The following is a 20,638-nucleotide window of genomic DNA, read 5'->3' as shown; positions in this document are numbered from 1 at the left end:
ACTGCTCAGAGTATGAGATTTAATGTGTTTTTATTTTTTTGACAAAAAACGATTTTTTCCTGGGTGTCCGTTTTTTCCGGGCGTTGGATAAAACGGACGTTGTAGGCTATATGACCGCTTTGCCTGGAAGTTTATTCTGTTAATTATTTGTCAAGATCAAGCAATTTTTTGTAAACTTGTTAGAATGAATATCTATGAATGAAAACAGTCAGTTTTGGTGACCAGTAACGTTATTTTAAAGAAAGCTTTCGCCGCCATTAAAACTAACGTTTTGTCAAACAGTGTTTGACAAATGCATCTTTGCTGTTTCAGGCTTCCAAAACAAACTAGATATCTGTTTGAAAATAATTTTCCAGCCAAACAATCTCCTCATTCTTTTAGACTGCTGTGTTGCAAGTGGTTGGTTGGTTGGTTTTGAATCTTTATCCTCGGACTGACAAAGCCTTGATAGGATATTCCTGGTAGTTTCGCATACTTGCAGAGGCTCTTGACGCAGAGTCGGTTACCCAGATTGGCAGAGTGAAGTTTTCCTATTGTTGAAGGGTTGTTGCCGAAAAGTTATTCCATTCACTAGGTGCCGCTGAATGGAGAGCAGTCCTGAAATGCGTTGCTCAAGCGCACATCCCGAAAGTCGAACCAGCGCCGCGTGATCTTGAGCCAGGAGCGTAAGTGATGATGATATCCATATGTCCACTTTGCCTCAAACAAGCTGCATAAAAAAGTCTATACGGTAATTATAAAAAAAACTAAAATATGTAGAAAGCTCATTTTTTGGAAAATGGGGATCCAATCAAACTAAGAAAAAAGTAGAAATTTTCAAAAAACACCTAGTTGCCATCACATTTTAGTAGATTAGTTTTTATAAGAAAGTACTGAGAAAGCTATTTCGACCTCTTAGCCACCGAGTGTCTCACGAAAGTTTCAAATTTTTTTGTGTGGAATATTCATTCAAGTAGTTTTAGAAGATGGAGAAAAAGAAAGATATTTGTGTGTTGTAGTTATTTCAAAAAAGCAAATGTCCGTTTTGCCCGCCTTCCCTTACAGTAAAGGGGAGATTGTCATAATCAGGTGCTCAACTGACCGGGGAAGAGCATTGCAAACAAACTTAGCCTACCCTGGAAGTTTAAACATAAGAACATGGCGTGCATTTTGCGTCAACGAATCCAAGAATTTTTTTAAAAATATAGTTACTGTTACTGATCCCAATAAACTTATGCTTGCTTCCCGGGAGAAAATCCCAAGAGACGCCAACGACCGTACTACATCATCTGTAGATCGATGGCGGTAGCAGCCTACCAGACCTGGGTGATAGCACTTCTACACGTGCTTGAAAAACTAACAAAGTCAAATGTCCAATTAGAAAAAAATCTTCTTCTCAACTAGCCTACATTAAATTAACTTATTTTAATGATGTGAGTGCTGAGTAGCCTGTACGTAAAAACAAAAATATAATTTTCTTCCAAACGACAAATAGATCTGCAATCAGGGCCGTGTTAACCGGCTCTCGTAACTTCTCTCGGCCAGCACCTTCCTCCAGGAACCCGCTCATTTTTGGTCTGTCAAACGTATTTTCGACAGTAGTAGGCCTATTTGAAAAAAAAAGGTGAATGCACCATACTGTAGCCTATTGCTGCAAAAGTTCTATATTTAACGGCTCCTACATTTAAACCAGAAAATCTAGGCTATATTATTTTGTTAGAGTTTATAAAAGAAATAGGCCTACTAGCCTGCTATCCTTGCTTTTGTGAAAAAAGTTTATTTGTGGGTGCAACAAGCTTTTGCAATACTAAACTATGGTGAACTGACAAAAGTGTTGGATATTGACAAGCATGGCTCAGCCTGTATTGTACTTTTAAATCTTTGATGAATTCAGGGCCCACAAAGAAGCATTTTTCGGAGCTAACTCATCATTTTAAAGCAGTCTAGTGCTTTTTCTTTTTTTTTCAAATAAAAACCTTTGTTTTACTTCTCTTTTTTTCTGTGGCTTAAGGATATTGAAAACGCTATCATGTTATTGCTATTAAATCTTTTGAATGTCGTTTTGATTTAGACGAGTAAAGTAGCTGGTATTTTAAATCTCTTATAAATCAATAAAAAAAATAATTTAATCATTAAAATCTTTATCTTGGGACGAAGAAAGCTTCTTAGCAAGCAGAATCCTGGCAGTTTCACATAAGCTACTTGAAGGCGCTTTGAACCATTAACGTAGAGACGATCTCTAAGATTGACAGAGTGACGTTTTCGCTTGTTGTCGTATGTAAATTATTCCATTCAGTGGGTGCCGCTGAACAGAGAGCTTTTCTTGAAATGCGTTGCCCAAGCGCACATCCCTAGAGTCACACAAGTCGCCTGCCGCTTGATCTTGCGGTTTCTTTGTTTAGAAAGTCGAGAGCTAAACTAATTGAGCTATGATTGAAAGACGAGGTGAGAGAACAGAACTTGTATAAATTTCTTGTTGAGAAAAGGCGTTTAACCTAGATATTAATCAAGTTGAGTGTGACTCGCGACTAGAGTAGCCCATGCTTTCACAATTCGAGAAAATCGCAAATCTTGCAAGTCAACATGTCTTTGAAACGGCAAAGAAAACACAGCACTTTGAATGACTCGTTGATCATTGCCAAACGTTCCGTTGCGAACGTGCAGTGAAGACCAGAAAACCATAGAGTACCTACCGTAGGAAACATTTTGGTGTGCTCATAGCAGGGGTAGGGTGTCTTTTTAAAGTGTTGAAGTTGGCAGTTAAAAGTCGTAGGTAGCCCTCTGCGTTGTCATTGAGTCAAAGTCGGTATATGTTTTTTTTTTTATAAAATTGTGAAGTCAAAGTCAGGGTTTTCGATCTGACTCCAGAACGTTTGTGTAAACCAAAGCATAAAGAAGATGGTAGCCTACCATGATCACCACAGCAAAATAGCTTATGATGTCAGCAAACTCTAATTGAAAATATAATAGAAATCACTGCATTGTCTGCATGTTAACCATTCTTTCTAATTAAATATGAAAAAGTTTATTCTTTGTTAAAATGATTGATTGATTGGCGTTTATTTTGTTGCGAGTATAAATACACACATTCATTAAGCAAAGTCCAAATAATACAAACGATCACTTAGAATGTGTGGATACTGCAACGGGTGGCTGCGAAGTGACCTGGAAGGTCTTCAATGCAGGCCCGGATTTAGGGGGGGCAGAGGGGGCAGTTGCCCCGGGCCCTCCGACTTTTGAAGGGCCCCCTATGTGAAAAAAAATGTGATTTTGTGTTATTTTTTTCCTTTTGGCCTTTAAAGTTTCTGCAAAATGCTGTGCAGTACTGGACTGATGCTACTGTAGACGTAGAGGTGGTTTTTCGCGCCGTAGGCGCGAAAAAATTTTTGCACGGGGGCCCCCCGATCTAAAAGTGCCCCGGGCCCCCCATCGGCTAAATCCGGCCCTGCTTCAATGAGAGGATTTTTTACCTTAGAGTTGGTGACCACAACCTAATCTTTTCACCGTCACGGCTTACGTTTGGAACACCCCATTGTTCAAAAAAACACCCTTGAAACATTGCAGTTGTTGTGGCCAAAAGTTAGGGACCCAACAGTGGATGTCGGAGGGTAAGATGGTACGGGGGTACTCACACAGCACTAGTTGCAAATTGCAATATAACTTAGCCTAAGGTCTACTGAACATTCTCCAACTAGTGTTTAGTTAGAAAAACAAAGAAAGTGTGGTAACAAACAGCCGATAATCATATTAAGTCTCAGCGAGGAATATTTTCATTTCTGGGTTTACTCATTGGACAGATTACTTAAACTGCCTACAGTAGATGCATTATCAGTCTTTACTCTTATATGACTCATTCTAAACTCAAACCAACATCACTAACGAGAACGAAACATGAATACATTTTTAGCTTTAAACTCAGTGGCAGATCCGGGGGTGGGGGGTCGATCGGAGCGATAACACAGAAAAGCAACTTTATTCACAGTGTATTTGCAAGATGGGATTACTATAGGTTAGATCTACACATCTTTGTGTTTTGTTGGAATTTCCCCCTAAGACCTGCTCACTGCTTGAACGTACTTATATTTTGGCTACTTAGCCTATATTCTTATTAAAATAAAGATTTTGGACGCAACTGCTACTGGTAAAGGAATCGTGCATTGATTTAATGGTTGCGTTCAAATATAAAACGCTATTGTAAAATATGATCTGGGAGCCAAAAAAAACAAAAACAATATAAGTTTGTGAAAAATTCAGGAGCAAGTCCCTTTTTGTCCGTCCTAAAATACTGACCTGAATTTTTAACTTAGATTTTTGATACAAATTAATTGTCCGACCAAATCAAGCGTGGCATAAACGAGTGAAATAAATTTAATCAGGCGAAAGCTGACTACCTAAATTTGAAAACGTCATTTTCAAGAAACTATAAAAGTTTTCAAACTATCAACGAAAATTTATTTTGTAATTTTTACATGATTGTAAAACGTAGGTCTACTGTGTTTTTTTTGTTTTTTTTAAATAGATTAATGTTTAATCAACACAGAATATTAGGCCAGGATCTCATATGCTTGGTGTAGGTCTGTAGGATATTGTTGTTTCCCTATCAATAACAGAACGAAATATAGAAAGGAAGTTGAAAAGTTGTTAATGTTTGGTAGTCTGGTCTGGCCACAGCACTTCCTAGTAACAGCAAACAAAACCTAAGCTTAGTAGCTCAACGGAATCAATGTCAGAAACTGTTTCTCTTTTGTCAGGATATAAATAAAGTTGAACATGGTCATTGTACAGGCACAGGCTACTTATAAATCAGTAACGTGGTGAATTCAGGATATCAAGGTATATGTTTGAGCAGCCTTGAAGGTTGGTAAATAGCTTTAACCTACGTGCCATCTATTGACATCTTTTAATGTTAAAGTCCCTAGCTATCCCTAGGCAGTATGGAGCTATGGTTTTAGCTATGAACCTTATCAAGGAGTATGTTCACTATTATAATTATATTATTGCTTAGATATGCTCTCAAAACAGTGTTTAGTGGATTGCTTTGTGTTGGTGAGTTGCAATGCAATGATGCAGAAACTGCTCAGTGTAAAAATGTTTATGATGAGTGTTCCTGTGTAAGTAGGTACCCTACGCTTTATTCAGCCCGAGCAATACAAACAAAATAGTAGGCTACCCGTAGCCTCTAACACAGTGGGTCTCAACCTTTTTTCCTCCCGTAGACCCCATTTAACTGCTATTACTGTTTAATTTATAATTGCTATTTAAAATTTAAAACTCCCTTACAAATTTAATTTGTAAAGAGTACTTATAGCTTACATCAGTATTCAGTAGGCCTCCACTAAGATAATAATCTTACCCTTCCACAACTGATAAAGGTTTTAGCCTGCGTATTAGCGCTTAATTGTTAGTACTGCAAATAATAAATGATATTGAAAAGACTATATTCAAAATAAAAATATTGGAATTCAACAGTCAGTGGAAAACTTGTGACATTTTTTTGACAACTACGCGTGGAAAAGTATTGGAAAGAACACACCGTGTGAATATGTTTAATATAAATATGCCACAGTCTTCGCTGGCAATTGACTACAAGTTTTTACGTTACATGTTTTGAAAACATTTTTTATATTTTGACGTTGAAACAACATCATCATCTAAAATAATTTGTAGACTATTAAATTATTGAAAGTGTGGACTACCCTATAGCCAACTTAACTACGTCATCATAATCTATGCAGTCAGTTTTATGGGTTAAGAAAGGTGGGTTAGATAGATTTCTAACGAATTGCTCTCCAATAGGCAATTTAAGTGCAGGGACATGATTGACAGGTGAGGGTGGATGATTCGTCCGAGTTACTTGAATGTACGAACTGGGAGTGGTTTACATTGAGCGTCAAAAATATGGTGTTTGCGTCAAGTGTAATCAACGAGCTGCTTTCGATTACGTTTGTTCATTCACTAATTCACATTTCACTAATTCAATTCACTATTCACCATTCACTGAATATTTTTGCCGTTCCCTTCCTTGTGCTGATGCATTCGACTTAAGATAATCAAAACCCAAAACCTTTGTTTCACTGGGCCAGATTTCCTGACATTTATGAATGTCAAGGCATTTTTATTTTAATAGTTTTTGGAAAGGAACAAAGGCACGCAGAGTTGCCAAGCTTCTGTCAGAGGCGTGGCCTATGATAATTATGCGCCTGATCTGATACAGACGTTGGCGATCATGGCCTTCCAAACTTACATAGTTTCCTGTATTATTGTTGCAGGTTTGGTCAAACCATCACGCTTTTCTTGCCGAAGAAAGCGTTGAAAGTTAGTGATATGAATAGCTTTTATTGCGGTATAAAAGTTAAATATTTACTTGATAAATGCAGCTAAGGTTTGTTTGAAGTTAGTTTGAGACACATTTCACTTTAAGCAATCAGATCATGTTCAAAATTTGCAGATTTAAGCGACAAAATATGTTGAATTCGTTTTCAAGGTGATAAAAGTATTCTGGTGCAGATACAACAAAGACTTGAAGTCACCTAGCTTGGAATGTTTTTTCAGATGATTACTAATATTACAGGTTAGTTCATTTTATACCTGTGCAAGTTTTCAAGAAAAGTTTAAACTATACAGATTGCTTGAAGGCTTTCAGATTAAAGGCCTATTTAGTTTTTATTTCTTTGAAAAAGTTGAATTACGATAATAATATTTTAATATCTCTAACATGCAGTAGGCCTACACTAAGAAGTAAAAAAAAAATACTCAGACACTCACTAGTTTTTCAGGCAATTTTATGTATGTAGTCTGAGTCATTAAGTCAACTGAATTTGCAGAAGAAAAAAATTGAACGACTTTATCTTTGCAGACGTAATAGGCACAAACATCTATGATCTAAACATACACTACTATTATGTCTAAATTTGTTTTATTTTATCATAAAGATAAGCTGCAATCTGTGTAATTTGCCAAAACGTAGCAAATACGTTTCAGCAAAATCCTAACAGCAGTAGAAACCCAACATGATCTGTTTGTACAATGCAAACAAAGGAGGTGCCGCAAGCCTCAACGGTTAGTCGTAAAACTTACCTTTCGGCAATCAACTAAGTGTCAATCTTCATAGTAGTGTCGTGCCGAGTGCTGCATCCCGAGTGGTGAGCGCCCTGGCACGGCGCTTGAAAGGGTGCCGGTTTCAACACAGCTAAAGAGCATGCGCTGTGTCTTGGACACAGACACTTAAAGACATGTTTCAAGGTGGACAAGAAGATTGACTTCCTTGCCTCTCCGTCCACTTAATCTGAATCTTCACCTAGAATGAGCCTGGATAAGACAAAAATGTCGTCTACTATTTATTGGCAGTGCAATAAGTAATGGCAAGTTTGGTAAACTTTGTTTATCTTTGACGATATATGATTGTATGCACCTGCTTTACAAGCTTAAATACTTGCGCTCGGACTTCACATACTCCCAAATCCAGAGCAAACGCTAATCATACGATCAAGCGATAGATTGGTGCAACCGCCAACCATAATTCACCGTGAGAAAACATGTCCCGATCACATTTTAAGCTTCTTTGTTGCAGTTTTACTACTTGCTATTGTGTACGTGAATTCTTCCAAAGCAATTAGAACAATAACCTGCGAAAACTCGACTAAAACGATCCCTATCACTTCACTTTGCAATGGAAAATTAGATTGTGAGGATGGAAGCGACGAAATGTACACTGGAAGAGGCTTCAAGTGTAAAATGAATGGAAGCGACAGGTACTGATACAGTTTGCAATGCTCAGGTTTAGACCAGCACGTTTAGGAACTGTTTCCTTGCTGATCGTGTCAATACATCTATCCATTAGAATCTAAATAACTGCTGGTTAGTGCAACAGAACACTTTACATTTCCGTAAAGGCTTTATGCTTCAGATTGTTCATTTGTATTTACAAAAGTTATGGGTTTCCTATTGGGCAGTTTTGCGTTCGCCAGGTTTGGCAATGTTTATCACGGTGAAATTAGGGTAAATTTTATACAAGGCAGATCAATACAACGCCACACCAACATTCTGAGGAACAACAGAATATAAAATTTAAATCCCTGAAAAATAGTGTATTTATTGTATTCAGACAGTGTATTCTGCCTCAAACTTTAGTACATGACGATGTGGTCGATTGTTCTGATGGGTCTGATGCGTGTTTCGACAATGCCAAACGCCTGGATACACGACATTGCTTTCAATGTTTAAGCGGAAAACAAGTTATATCTTTCAACCAGGTATTTAAAAATGTTAATTGCCAAGTTCGTGTCGTTTACTGAATATTTACAAACGTTATCAAAACGTTGCCTGTTATGATTACAAAGTCGCAATGGAATTTCACCAGATTAGCAAAGAAGAAGGTTAAGCAAAGCCAATGTTTTTAGAAGTTCCCAAAACTCTTGTGTTACCAAGGTCTTAGTGTCCACTTTTACAATATTTAATCCCTTGGCCATAGCCGTATGATAATAAAACATCACGGGAGTGCAAATAAAAGTTTCCAAAATTTTGTCTTTGCAAAGATAAATTTAAAAACGCAACAATTAGCTAATTGCCCAAACAACTGGACATTTCTGCCCCAAATAGCGTTGTTTTTGTAGCAGGGGTGCGACCGCTCCTCTTGCACCCCATCTTCAACGACTATGCCCTTGGTACTATCGAAGCACCAACGAAGAAACCGCTCCACGTGTTTGCTGACACTCATGTCGGGCGTAGTCGTTTACGAAGCTATTACTTACATTAAATTATTGTTCAATATTTACTAACAAGCTGCGTATGGCTTAACAGAGTTATCGGAAACCTTATCCAGTTATCATAGTTTACTTTAACGTTGCATCAACGTTGTCAAATGTTTAAAATTGGGAAAAATTATAGGGAGTTTTAACCGAGGAGGCTTGTCTGCCCGCAAAACAAATAGGCCTGTGATTCAGTTAGACTGTGTGTGTCGAAGTCGACCCAATAGATATAGAAATTAATTCAATGCCACGACGACGACAAATTTCAAATTGATATGAGAGGACATGATTTAATAATGTAAGGTACTTTCCTTTTCGCGTAGTGGGATCTAAATGTAGTTTGAAAAAAGCCTCCGCCATGAACTGAGATTTAATATCCTTCGTGTTTACAACGTGGGTTAGCTGGGATTATGATGTTGTGTGGAGATGTTTAAAATGGAACAAGCCATATCACATATTAACAACCGGAATTTTATTTTCATCATCAATAACTGAGCTTTTGTCTTGAATGCTTTTCTTCTTTTTCTTAGCAAGCATTTTTTTTCAGCAATTCAATCCATTTTTACATTGATTCAACGTAACCCTGAATCGATCTAAAAAATGAACTGATTTGCTAGTTGGAGAATGTGCTTCCCAATGCTAATGGTTTGTGAAAATAAACTCCACGTTGTTTGTGAATTTACAAATACTAAAAGTTGTTGTGATGCCAATTTGAGCAGCAGGAATCCCTTGTAAGACAAGTCGCTTTACATCGATCAATAATTTACACGTCTAATAAAGATTGTGACGAAATGCAGTGATGTTTTGTAAAGGTATGCGACGGCGTTATAGACTGCGATGACTTCTCTGATGAATGCTTGTGCATGGGCAATGATGGACCGAACTCTGGTTTCATTTCAAATCCGATCTGCGGTGAAGTTTGTCACGTGACCAAAAAGTCACTGAAGGGTAACAGTAATCCAAGTTGTGGCGGTTGTCAGACCGGTGAAGTTATGTGTACATTGCCAAGGACTAACTCGGATTCGACGTCATACCTCAACTATTCTCACGACATAGTTTGCATTTCTCGAAGTGACGTATGCAATGGCATTGTTGATTGTCCAGATGGAATCGATGAGAAATTTTGCTCAAAGAACTTCAAGTGCAGAGGTAAAAGTTCTCACTAACTTGCTCTGCGAATGCTACCGTAGTTGGGTCGGTGACCGGCGTGTCAAAGTTTTTTTTGTCTACAGTTGCGTTTTGCCAATGTCAATGGTCAGCTTGTCAATGTCGCTGCCACTAATACTAGTAAACAAATGTTCAAGTTCAACGTCTGCAGACGTTGAGTCAACGTAAAAAACCAATGAATCGCTGATTTTCAGACTAAACTGAATCAACTGTGCTTATGTAATAAGTCGGATAACAAAAGATTAACTCTATTGGTATACAACAACCAGGTCCGTGTGAGCACCATTAACATTAAACGTAAACAGGACCGATTTTGCTAGCTGGGTTAGGTACTAAAGTCATCGATTTATTACTATTAGGAGATAAAATAAATAAAACCACATTAGCGAAGTCATTTGCCTGCTGCAACAATAGAAATCAATCAATGGTATTTCCTGTAAAGATAAGAGACCATTTTAGTGAAATTGTTAGAGCTGAAATTTTAGAGACATTTTATTAGGTAACAAGGCTTATTGCAAACTTTATCTAAACCTCACGCCTATGAATAAACCAAAAATGATTTACAAAGAAGAAAGTAGACTCCTTTATAAAAGACAGGAAAGCACTGATCTAGTCTACAATTTAACAGCAAATAGTTTACGTTTTACAAGTTCAACAGAATTAAATCTTTTTTGAAACAGAGTGGCCAAATATGTACCCTTTTTCCAAAAAAAACAAATGGATGAGATAGAATACATCACATGCCGATTCAAAGCCTATTACAAGCCTCACAATTAAATCATACCTGCAGCATTGCAAATAATAAACGTGCTAAAAGTGATAAACATCATTCTTAACTTTTATATATTGCTGAAACTAAAGAACTGAAAGGAATTTCCAGAGAATTGCATGATGCCAAATCTAATAATGAGAGAAATGAAAAGAATCTAACAAAAGACTGAACTGTTTACTAGATTAAAACCATATATAAATTCACTTTAGTTTAGCAGAGACATTGAAAAAAAAAAATCGTTTATACATAATAAAGCTTGCTTTTCAGCAAAGGGATATTTGAAAATGGCAGTGATACATTTTCGCATGTAATTCTGCATAATTCTTCATGTCGTTTAAATGTTTAAAAAATAACAGCTTTTCAAATTTCCATCTATTTACTTTTTTGTTTACTTTTCTTTGGAAAATAGTTCACGATATTTTACCTCAATTTTCTATATTAAAAAAAGATTGGCCGCATAAACTTCACAAATCCAAAAATATTTAATCAACTAACATTTCCCCAATGACCGATAGTCATTAAGTTTGATATACCTTATACAGATAGCAACATCGAAGCAACATCATGCGATGGCAAAGCAACGTGTAATGATTTCAGTGACGAATGCAACGCAAATTGTTGGAGAATACCGGAATATTGTAACCACGTGTTCAACGACACAATGTATTGCAATGCATCTGAAATTAACCATGAAACACCATTTTCTGACAAGCTGACGTCATCGCAATTATGCGACAACGTCATCAATTGTGACGGAAGCAAGATAGATGAGTTATTTTGCAATAACCATTTCTATTGTTGGGGTAAGTTTTTTTCTTTTTTGAATAATATTGTAAATAGCGAGTAAAAGGTTGTTCATAGCTCAAAGTTACAGTTTTTGTCTAATTCTCTGCAGGAGCTGTCGTTAAAAACAAACGTCGCTCCTGAAGAGAGTTCTACTTTTCCTACTACTTCTTTTTCTACTCGTTATTTTCAAGTTCTGTACCACCAATCACTTTACAAATAACATTGTCTAATAGAGTTAGTCGTATTTGTAGAGTCACTGTTCTTAAATAAGTTCACTAGATTTTATTGTTTTTAATAGGCTATACTGTATATGTTTTTTACTTTACTTGCGTAAGTCATCTTTACTTTTGATTGCACTATCCTTTTACTTTTGCAAATCAATTCCATTTTTTGTTTGATCTGTTGGCTGTATGAGAAACAGGTCTGTTTTTATTTAGACAGCAACAGAATAACTAATGCAACATTGCAAGCAGTAAAAAGTTATGTTTTTGTAAGTTTTTTGTTGTAGTTTGACTATCTTTCTGAAAAAAAACCAACAAACATTAAAAAAGTGAAAAGGAAACTAATGAAGGAACAAATGTTTGCTGGTTAAAATGTTGTGATCATGATCCAACACGACTTAGCTTTACAAATTTTGAAAAAAAAAAACAGCACAAATTTTGATTCTACGAAATAAATCTTTCTTAAGATGGAAACATCCCCTTCTTAAACCAAAGCCAGCGATTTGATTTGGTGACGGACTGTGAGGATGGAAGTGACGAATGTTCTGGAACGTTTGACATGAGGGAAAGCTTCTCGTTAGAAAAGCAAAATCACATGATCAGTAATCCCATACTCCAGGTTTTAGTATGGGTGATGGCTGTATTAGCTCTGACTGGCAACGTCGTTGTAATCGTCTGTACATCGAAGGAGCTTTGGGAAGACAGAGAGGTTCAAAAGTTAGGAAGACTAGCCAAGTGCAACAGAACATTTGTCCTTAACCTTGCTTTTGCTGATTTATTTATGGGGTTTTATCTCCTAATGCTTGGAATACAAGGAGCTATGAAGACGAACAAGTAGGTATGGCTGGCTTGCTGTTTTGCTACGCAATAATTTTATGGGAAAACAATCATGTGAGTAATGGGTATAGCCTCGCCAAAAGAGGGGGCGGGGTTGTAAATTTCAAAATTCTACTTTAAGACTTGTGTGACGTCAAGATACTTGTGTCGTCTTCGTGTTATTATTATTGATTGTTGTTACCAAATTAAGTATTGTGGCGTCACATCCGTCTCAAAGAGAGGAGCTTTGGGGTTCACAACCTTTTCAGGCTACGCAACTGTCTGCAACTTGTGTTCTTTTTCCTATATGCATGTCTTTTGTATAATCTTCATGGCTAATGTCAACGCTCGCTGGAACAGGAAGGACCCATTTTTGTGCAAACTAGCTAAAATGGAATGCTTTTCGACTTTGCCACATAAAACTTAATTAAAAATGATAAAAAAGTAATTACTTTATATGCCTTGTTTCAAGTTGTACTCTATTTTGTCTTTTCAGTTATTGTTCTGACGATCGTCCATGGCGGACCAGCAGAATGTGCGTTTTCATGGGAATAATCACACAAGTATCCTCCCAGACATCAGTCTTTCTTCTCCTTCTTATGACATCATATCGCTTGTATGGTACGCTGCATCCTTTTAAAGTCGAAGAATCAAAATTGTTAGGAGGTGCTACTCTTGCTACTCTCTTCTTTTGGGTCCTTTCCATTGCAATTGCTTTGATACCTCAAGTAAGATCAACTTAACCTATATTTTTTAAAGATGTAAACAAACATTTTTTTTTCAATTTTACTATCTACAGCAGTGATTCCCAACCGCGGCTCTTAGAGCCGCATGCGGCTCCAAGCTAGCCTTCTTGCGGCTCTCATTGACCCCTGAAAATCCCACAAAAAATGTATTTATAATAATTAGGGCTATTTTTTGACTTGTCAAAATTGTTTACGAAGTCAAAATTGTTTACAAACTGCATTGTCGTTGTGTCGTAGAGGTTGCACTGTCATTGAACTTTTCATTTTACACAGTGATGCCAGGTTGTTTTTTGAAAACAAGCAAGTGAATCTAAAAAACAAGCCCAAAACAGGCAAATCAACACAAAAACAAGCCCAATAATTTGCAACCAATACCAATTAGCATAAAGCACGCGGTTTAACAGTTTTCAGCTTGGCGATGAAGTTTGGATTGCTGATTTGGCGTTTTTTGTTGATATCACTAGATTCACTACACACCTTTCTACTCTAAATCGAACTCTACAAGGCAATAGCAAGTTTTGTCACAATTTGTACAGCACAGCAATTGCTTTTGCAAGCTTTGTCTTTGGAAAACGCAGCTTGCAGGTGGTATTACAACACATTTCCCGTTACCGTTAATGTTAATGTTAATGTTAATGCGGCGGTTGAACTCATCAAAATAAATTCATTCCGTTAATATTTTCCAATGATGAACATGTTTGCAAATCCTATTGCAGTTAATGTGGCCACTGCTCCTGATAATTTTCAATTGGAGTTGCTAGACAAATATCGAGCTCAAACAATTATTTCAAAATAAAGACCTACTTGAATTTTGGAGTTGAGTTCCAGAGGGAAAGTATCCCAACTTGAAAACCAATGCCCAGAAAAACGCCTCTGTATTTGGATCAACTTACGTATGTGAAGCACTTTTCAGCAAAATGATCACAATCAAAAATAAATATCGCAATCGGTTGACCGATGACCACCTCAAGTAGCTACTGCATCCTCTGCAATTGCGCCTCGCTTTGACAAACTTGTTAAAGCTCAAAGCCAATGCCAAGTTGGAGATTAAATTGATTTGTGTTATTTTTCTTGTTGGTGTTGCTATTCGTTGGTACATGCTTTCATGCTTTAAAATTTTCGTTATAATTACTTGAGTGTTTTCATGCGGCTCCATACGTAGTCTGAAGTTTGAAATTTGGCCCCGACACCAAAAAAGGTTGGGAACCACTGATCTACAGTGTATTTGCTAAAAACCTCAGCTAGCGCATCAGTCGAGTATGTCTTTTCAAAATTTACTGCAACAATCAGACTAAAAATATCTTTTAATACTACCTCCCCTGCTCACATGAGTAAGTCTTTGTCAGTTAATCATTTCATTGCGAGTAATTCTGCATTGATTTGTTTTCCTGTGTGTTTTGAACTCGAAGACTGGTGCGATCTCCGTTGCTCACAAACTTAAACCACAACGGCGGCCAGCAGATTAATATATCTGTACCGTATCATAATCAATGAGGTCAGAAAAACACAGAAGTTATAGCCTTTATGTCAAATATAACATATTGTGTTTTTTTTTTTTGTCAAAATTAATTCATTAAGAGTTTTATTTTTTAGAGTCGCTTTGCAAATGACTATTTTGTGGATCAGTATTGGTATCCATTGCCATTTCTCAATCACGACCTTTTAGATAGAAAGGAAATGGAAACATTAGTACTAAATGTTCATACATTCTCCTACAATTCGTCGAGTTTGGAGTTAAAAGGTGTAGTTTTTACTTTGTACATTGTGTGCTGTGACAAGTATATCATAAAATAATGCGGTTTAAAAAAAAGAAAAATGTAGAAACACGATTTCAATAGAAGTTGTCCTCAATGGAAGCAATTGCAAGTCCGCTAACGTCGAGTATTTACTGTGATGGCTTTACTAACAGAAATTCAAGAGCTTCTATACCCTATACAATATGCCGGAAAGCCTACAGGTCTACACAACAAATAAGAAGCCATGTCATATTTTTAAAATTTCATTGTTTGTGCAGACCTAAAATGGAGAACAATGATGAACTACATGTGGAAAAGCAATGTTACCCCTATTCATCCAAATTGGTATCAGAAAAAAGTTGTACCCATTGGTAAGGTTATTGTGCTTACTCTGATGCTTACCCATTGTGCTTAATCTGATGCAGACGTTAGCGATCAAATCAAGTACATCATCACTATCATGACCCGTATTATACCATCGACTTTATAACTCCAGTTTCACTTTAGACAGTAGCCTACAACAGCTCCTTACATAAGATCATACTTTTCGTCTCGATGACAGTCTTTGTTTGAGCTGTTATGTCGATGGTCTACTCTACACTTTTCTTTTATTATCCCAAATTAACCTGCTTTTCGTACCATCGAAAGGCTAGTAAGAAGCAGCCAACCTTTGGTCTCATTACCCAAGACACGTCGTGTTTGCTCTACCGTTAGTGGTAAGAAAATTGTACGATCATTAATGATACGGTCTGTGGTGTGGTCTTCAGCACAACACTCGCAGGAAGATACCACTACCCATTGGTGTACGGTTGATTGAAAACGTTCAACGCCCATGCAGAGACGGTTGAAACGCATTCACTCCAATTTCGATAACAACGGGCTAGTGGGATGACTGTTAACGACCGATGGAATGGGTGTCGGCGTCGGTAATGAAGAGCCGTAACCCAACTTAGTGACCATTTGTTTATTAGGTCTTTCATACCTAGATCTGAAACCCTTAGTTAGATTTCAGACCAGTTTCATTGAAAATGATACTTCTGTTTTTTTCTCAAGTAAAGCAGGGAATAGGGTAGCTACCATGCTTGACGTTTTGGTGTCAGAGTAGGCTATAGTATAGAGAATTTTACTATTTTTACAATTGCAAAAAATTTTGAAAGAAAAAAACTAAATATTCTATGAAGAAATGGGAGGCTATTGTAAATATTTTGATTTACACAATGAAACACACACGAGCCAAATGTAATGGTAAATAAATCTAATGGCCATTACGCTATCAAACTCAATATTTGAATTGTGAATTGAAGAAAAAAGTTTTAGCCTAAAAACCTTTTCATATCCGTCGAATACAATTTATTGATTTTATTTTGAATAACACATAAAAATATTTATTACTTGGCAGATGGTTTATTAACCAAAATTTTATTTGAAAAAAACATCGTTGGTTTCAGGTTTTTACAATCAATATCCAACGTGCCAGCCCTTTTTTTATTCAAACGTGGGCGACACCGCGTGGCTGTACATGGCGTCAATTGTTTTCTTCAATTTCCTGGCATTCGCTTACATAGCAATCGCATATGGAGTAATCTACAAGGCGTCTTCCCGGCCTTGTGTACGGAAAAGTGTGCGCCGAAGATCGAAGCAGTGGCGGCGAGACAATAGAAAAATGCAAAAGAAAATATTTATTCTTGGTAGGTTTCTTCAGGGGTGTAACTGTTGCCGCTTAAATTTTACATTGATGCAATCACTGCAGACGTTGAATCGATGTCAAAAAACAATTTTGTGAATTAAAACACAGTTGTGTGGTTGGTTTTCTGCTCTTCTGCTGCTACTAAACATAGAAATTTGATTGGTTGAACCATCTTTTCAAAACCAATGCTAACAGAAAAACTACAAATCTTCTAAATCTTACTTAGCTTTCTGGTTTTGCTCCATCATCGCCAACGCACTTATGGTATTTAGTCTTATGCAATTTAATAAGCTATTTACTGCTATGTATCACAGACATCTGTTTAAATACTGACAGTAATGTATGTTAGGCTACATGACATATTTATGAACTGTAAACTATATTTGACAAGTGGGTTCAGTTTCAAACTTGCTATTTGCAGTTCTCACAGATTTTATGTGCTGGATGCCCATCTGTATCATCATGTTGGTCAAATTAGTTGGCATTCCACTCCACCCGGTAGTGCACGCCGTAACAGGTATGGAATGTAAAGTTCAGATTTTCTAGGCCATTGGGCACGGTGCTGTAGTGAGTCTAAGGAGGCACTTGGTCAAGTGCCCACCCAAAAACCGAAAAAAAACATGCAATTTTTATCCATTTTGCACATTTTCTCGTTCGTTCTATCACTTTTCATTGACTTAACCAACAGTATGGAAAACGTTTCAACAGTATACATATAAGCAGGCCCGGCCCAAGAATATCTTGTACCCTAGGCAAGGTTTAATTTCTCTGCCCCATTGCCTCAACATTTTACTGTATAAAGTGAACAATAAAAGTTATTTATTTATAGCAGTTATTATAACAGTTGGACGCGCCGACCCTCAATATGAGGAGTGAAAATGTTTCTGGCGGTCAAAAACTGAGAAAATAATGCATTGTTCCGAAGTAAACACGTAGCTCACCCACAGTGGCGCACGAGGAGTTTTCTTGTGGGGTAGGCATGGAGGCATAGCCTACCTAATTTATTTACTTGTTTGCATAATTTGTCATGCTTACACGTTGATCTTGTCTTAACTCTAAAGTTGTTGAAATCATGCATAAGAAGTGTTTCTTTTTGCTGTTTTTTGATATGTAGGCTACAAATGTACCTTTCCTTGTTCTGGTATCAGTGACTTTAATCATCTTGATCTAACGTAAAACTTACTAGAAAATGGTCGCAAATCTTAAGAGAAAGTGCTGTTTAGCCAAAAGCTTTTCAAGTGTTATTTTTGTTTTGCTTGGGTAAGGGATGAATACTTTCATTTTAACAATCAAGTAAATATTTTACAAGAAATGTATCAAACAGGAACAGTCCTTCTACCGATCAACAGTGCAGTCAATCCCATAGTTTATTCAAGTTTGATGACAAACTTCAAGCAATTGTTTAAAAAGAAAGATCCTTATCCTTACCTTATGAAGTCATCTTCTGCCGACACGAGTTATTTCGTCACTCATGCCAATGGTAGTGTCGGTAAGTTCATGGACTACTCCTTTTTTGTCTTTACAACATATTTTATGTTTGATACTTAGTGATTGAGTGGTTTTTCTCAATTTCAAGCTCAGATAAATTGGAGTAACTTTAGCGTTTGTAAAAGTGTCCTAACCGTGCAATTCTAATCGCTTGTGATAGGACGCTGTTCTTGTTTTCTTTCTTAGTCTCCCACGATTCGTTTGCACTGGCACCACGCACACTCGCTTCCGGCCAATTGTATCTCTGCTCATTTAGTGCAGTGAAAAAATAAATACCATATTTAATAATAAGTAGGAACTATTTCTATTGGTTTGGTTGCTTTCTTTCCACAACGGTAAGATTTCAATTGACTGGCAAACGCAGCCGTCGAGAGCTCTGTGGCATGAATTAGTGGTGCGATACCGATGAGCCCAGTAGCATGGGTGATACACGGTGTCTATCGCTGTCAATTTTTTGCCACACTCGACTGCCGAAAAACAACTATTTGTGTACCGGTTGCAACACTTACGTTTTGTATGTTGATAACTTTTGGCAGACCTTTTACCGACCAAGAAGAAGCGTGAAAGAAAAGTACTTTTCAATCTTGAAAATCAAGAGCCTTGACATAGTCATCTTCAAAAAAAGCGTGGTTTAAAAGTCTTCCAATTCTAGCACTAACAGCCAGTTAAAGCTGATGCTAAATCAACAACACGTGACAAACCCCTGAGACGGATGGCACCCGGGCAAAAAAATGTTTTGCTTAAATTCAATCTAGCTCCTTCAATTTTTCATTTAGGCTACTGTTTATAAAATTTGTCATCACAATCAAGTAATTCAGCACGTTTAATTTTAAAACAGCGCTTCTCACAAAATCAAACGATACAGAATTAACAGCATTGAGTTCTCTCTTCTTTAATGGGTGGAACCGCACCTCTTACTCCTACACCTATGTTGTAGCCTAACGTTTGCTTTGATCCTGTGTTGTGCGATAATTTCTTACACTGGCAATGGCAAGCAATTACGGTTTTCAGCATCAAGTAGCCTACCAAATCATTTTGAATCTGAATTAGCCTACATATAATCAGCGCCCAAAACTGACAGAATCTTTTGCTGATCTCGTGGAAAGAATTTTAACAAATATAAATTAATTTCAACAAGATTTCAGAATCGGTTTCAAAAGTGTTGCTTATTTGTAAGTTTATGCTGCAATCTACTTTCCGCAATCTGCTTGCGATAAAGCAAAACGCGTGCCAAAACACATTGTGGTGTCAAATGTTGGAAAGAGAGCAGCATTGGCCTACCAACTATATTTGTTTTTGCGAAGGCATAGCATGCACTGCGAAGGTTTGCACTAGCCTTTCGAAACACATTTCCCTGGTCAATAATCATGTGCTATGACTAGTGAACTGTGTTCCTAAAGCTAGTGCAAACCGCTACTACCACAGCAAACTCGCAGCATTAGGCTAAAACAGATCGTTAGTATCAACATTTGTGAAGAAAACAACGATCATGCTGCTAAAAGCAAATCTCAATTTACTTCATAATTTTGATTGTTCATTTAATTGTATGACTTGTCAATCAAGCTTTTTACAAGAAACATTGAAAACCAATTGGGATGAATAATTTTGTTTTTTAGGAAGTTTATTAAATTTGCCGTCTCTGGCCAACAGCGATCAAGAAAAATATCATCAAAACGGTAGGCTTGCAAACAACGTCCTGAAGAAAACATTAAAGGTCCGGTTTTCTAACTTAACCTCGAGAGAAAGTTTGGCCAATGGCATTTCCAATGGAGCTGAATTAAAGAATTTGCAGCCACACAAACCATCGCCTCCTTTAATTGTGCGAGCAAAAAAACTTACTGCTGCAGCTATTTTTGAGCTCGATATGAAGGAAAGTATTATTTGACATTGGTATGACATTACGTCATTACTTATGATGTTTTTTTTTATAATTTAAGACTTACAACTAGTTAAAATGACAATGTATGTTAAGACTGCTTTCATGTGTGTAGCCTACCACACTGAGTGGCTGGTTGCTTTACTAAACTTAATATAAAGTCGGACTTCTTTAGATCTGGAGATTGCATCTTAATTAATCAAATTTAAGCAAACTAGAATTTATTGATCATGATCAGATCATTTCGTTATTGCGTTGCACATTAGTGTGAAGTTGAATTTTTTCTGTAAGCAGGTAAATCGTCTGTTTTTTAAAAGCTTATATTTTGTCATCAGTACGTGAATGAATGCAAATCAGTGTTTTTCTTTGTCTTCTACGCATGCGCATTGCGCATATGGGCTACCGATGCAGCAAACGCCAAGCAGTGATTCTCAACCATTCTTTTGCAACTTTCACCAATATTTTGAAAACGCAATAAAACTTAAAGCATCATCAAACAACAAAAAGAGTATTAGACAACAGTAAAACTTCAACAACACGCAGAAACTGCAATCTGTAAACATAGCCCTAAGAGAGTAAAACATTTTGGGGGGCAAACAAAACTTGCCCAATTTTTG

At 36.9% G+C, this 20,638-nt stretch overlaps 1 protein-coding gene and 1 long non-coding RNA gene across 2 annotated transcripts; both read left to right on the top strand.

Moving 5' to 3' along the window:
* Positions 1-6,989: 6,989 nt before the first annotated feature.
* Positions 6,990-18,034, top strand: LOC145780293 (uncharacterized; the record flags this gene model as incomplete). The annotated part of the gene is made up of 12 exons (XM_082591996.1): positions 6,990-7,038; positions 7,550-7,730; positions 8,084-8,231; positions 9,539-9,875; positions 11,208-11,468; positions 12,140-12,506; positions 12,985-13,216; positions 14,828-14,975; positions 15,249-15,341; positions 16,419-16,658; positions 17,079-17,174; positions 17,982-18,034. Coding segments are annotated over exons 1-12 (2,205 nt in total), but the record flags the coding sequence as incomplete, so codon positions are not given.
* On the top strand, positions 18,029-18,910 carry LOC145780121 (uncharacterized). Its single transcript, XR_014290603.1, has 2 exons — positions 18,029-18,146; positions 18,682-18,910. It is a non-coding gene; the product is annotated as an uncharacterized LOC145780121 (long non-coding RNA).
* Positions 18,911-20,638: the final 1,728 nt, after the last annotated feature.

The sequence above is a fragment of the Aplidium turbinatum genome, chromosome 11 (assembly GCF_918807975.1).
Source record: "Aplidium turbinatum chromosome 11, kaAplTurb1.1, whole genome shotgun sequence".
Lineage (NCBI taxonomy): Eukaryota > Metazoa > Chordata > Ascidiacea > Aplousobranchia > Polyclinidae > Aplidium > Aplidium turbinatum.
This window is presented reverse-complemented; position numbering and strand designations above follow the sequence as displayed.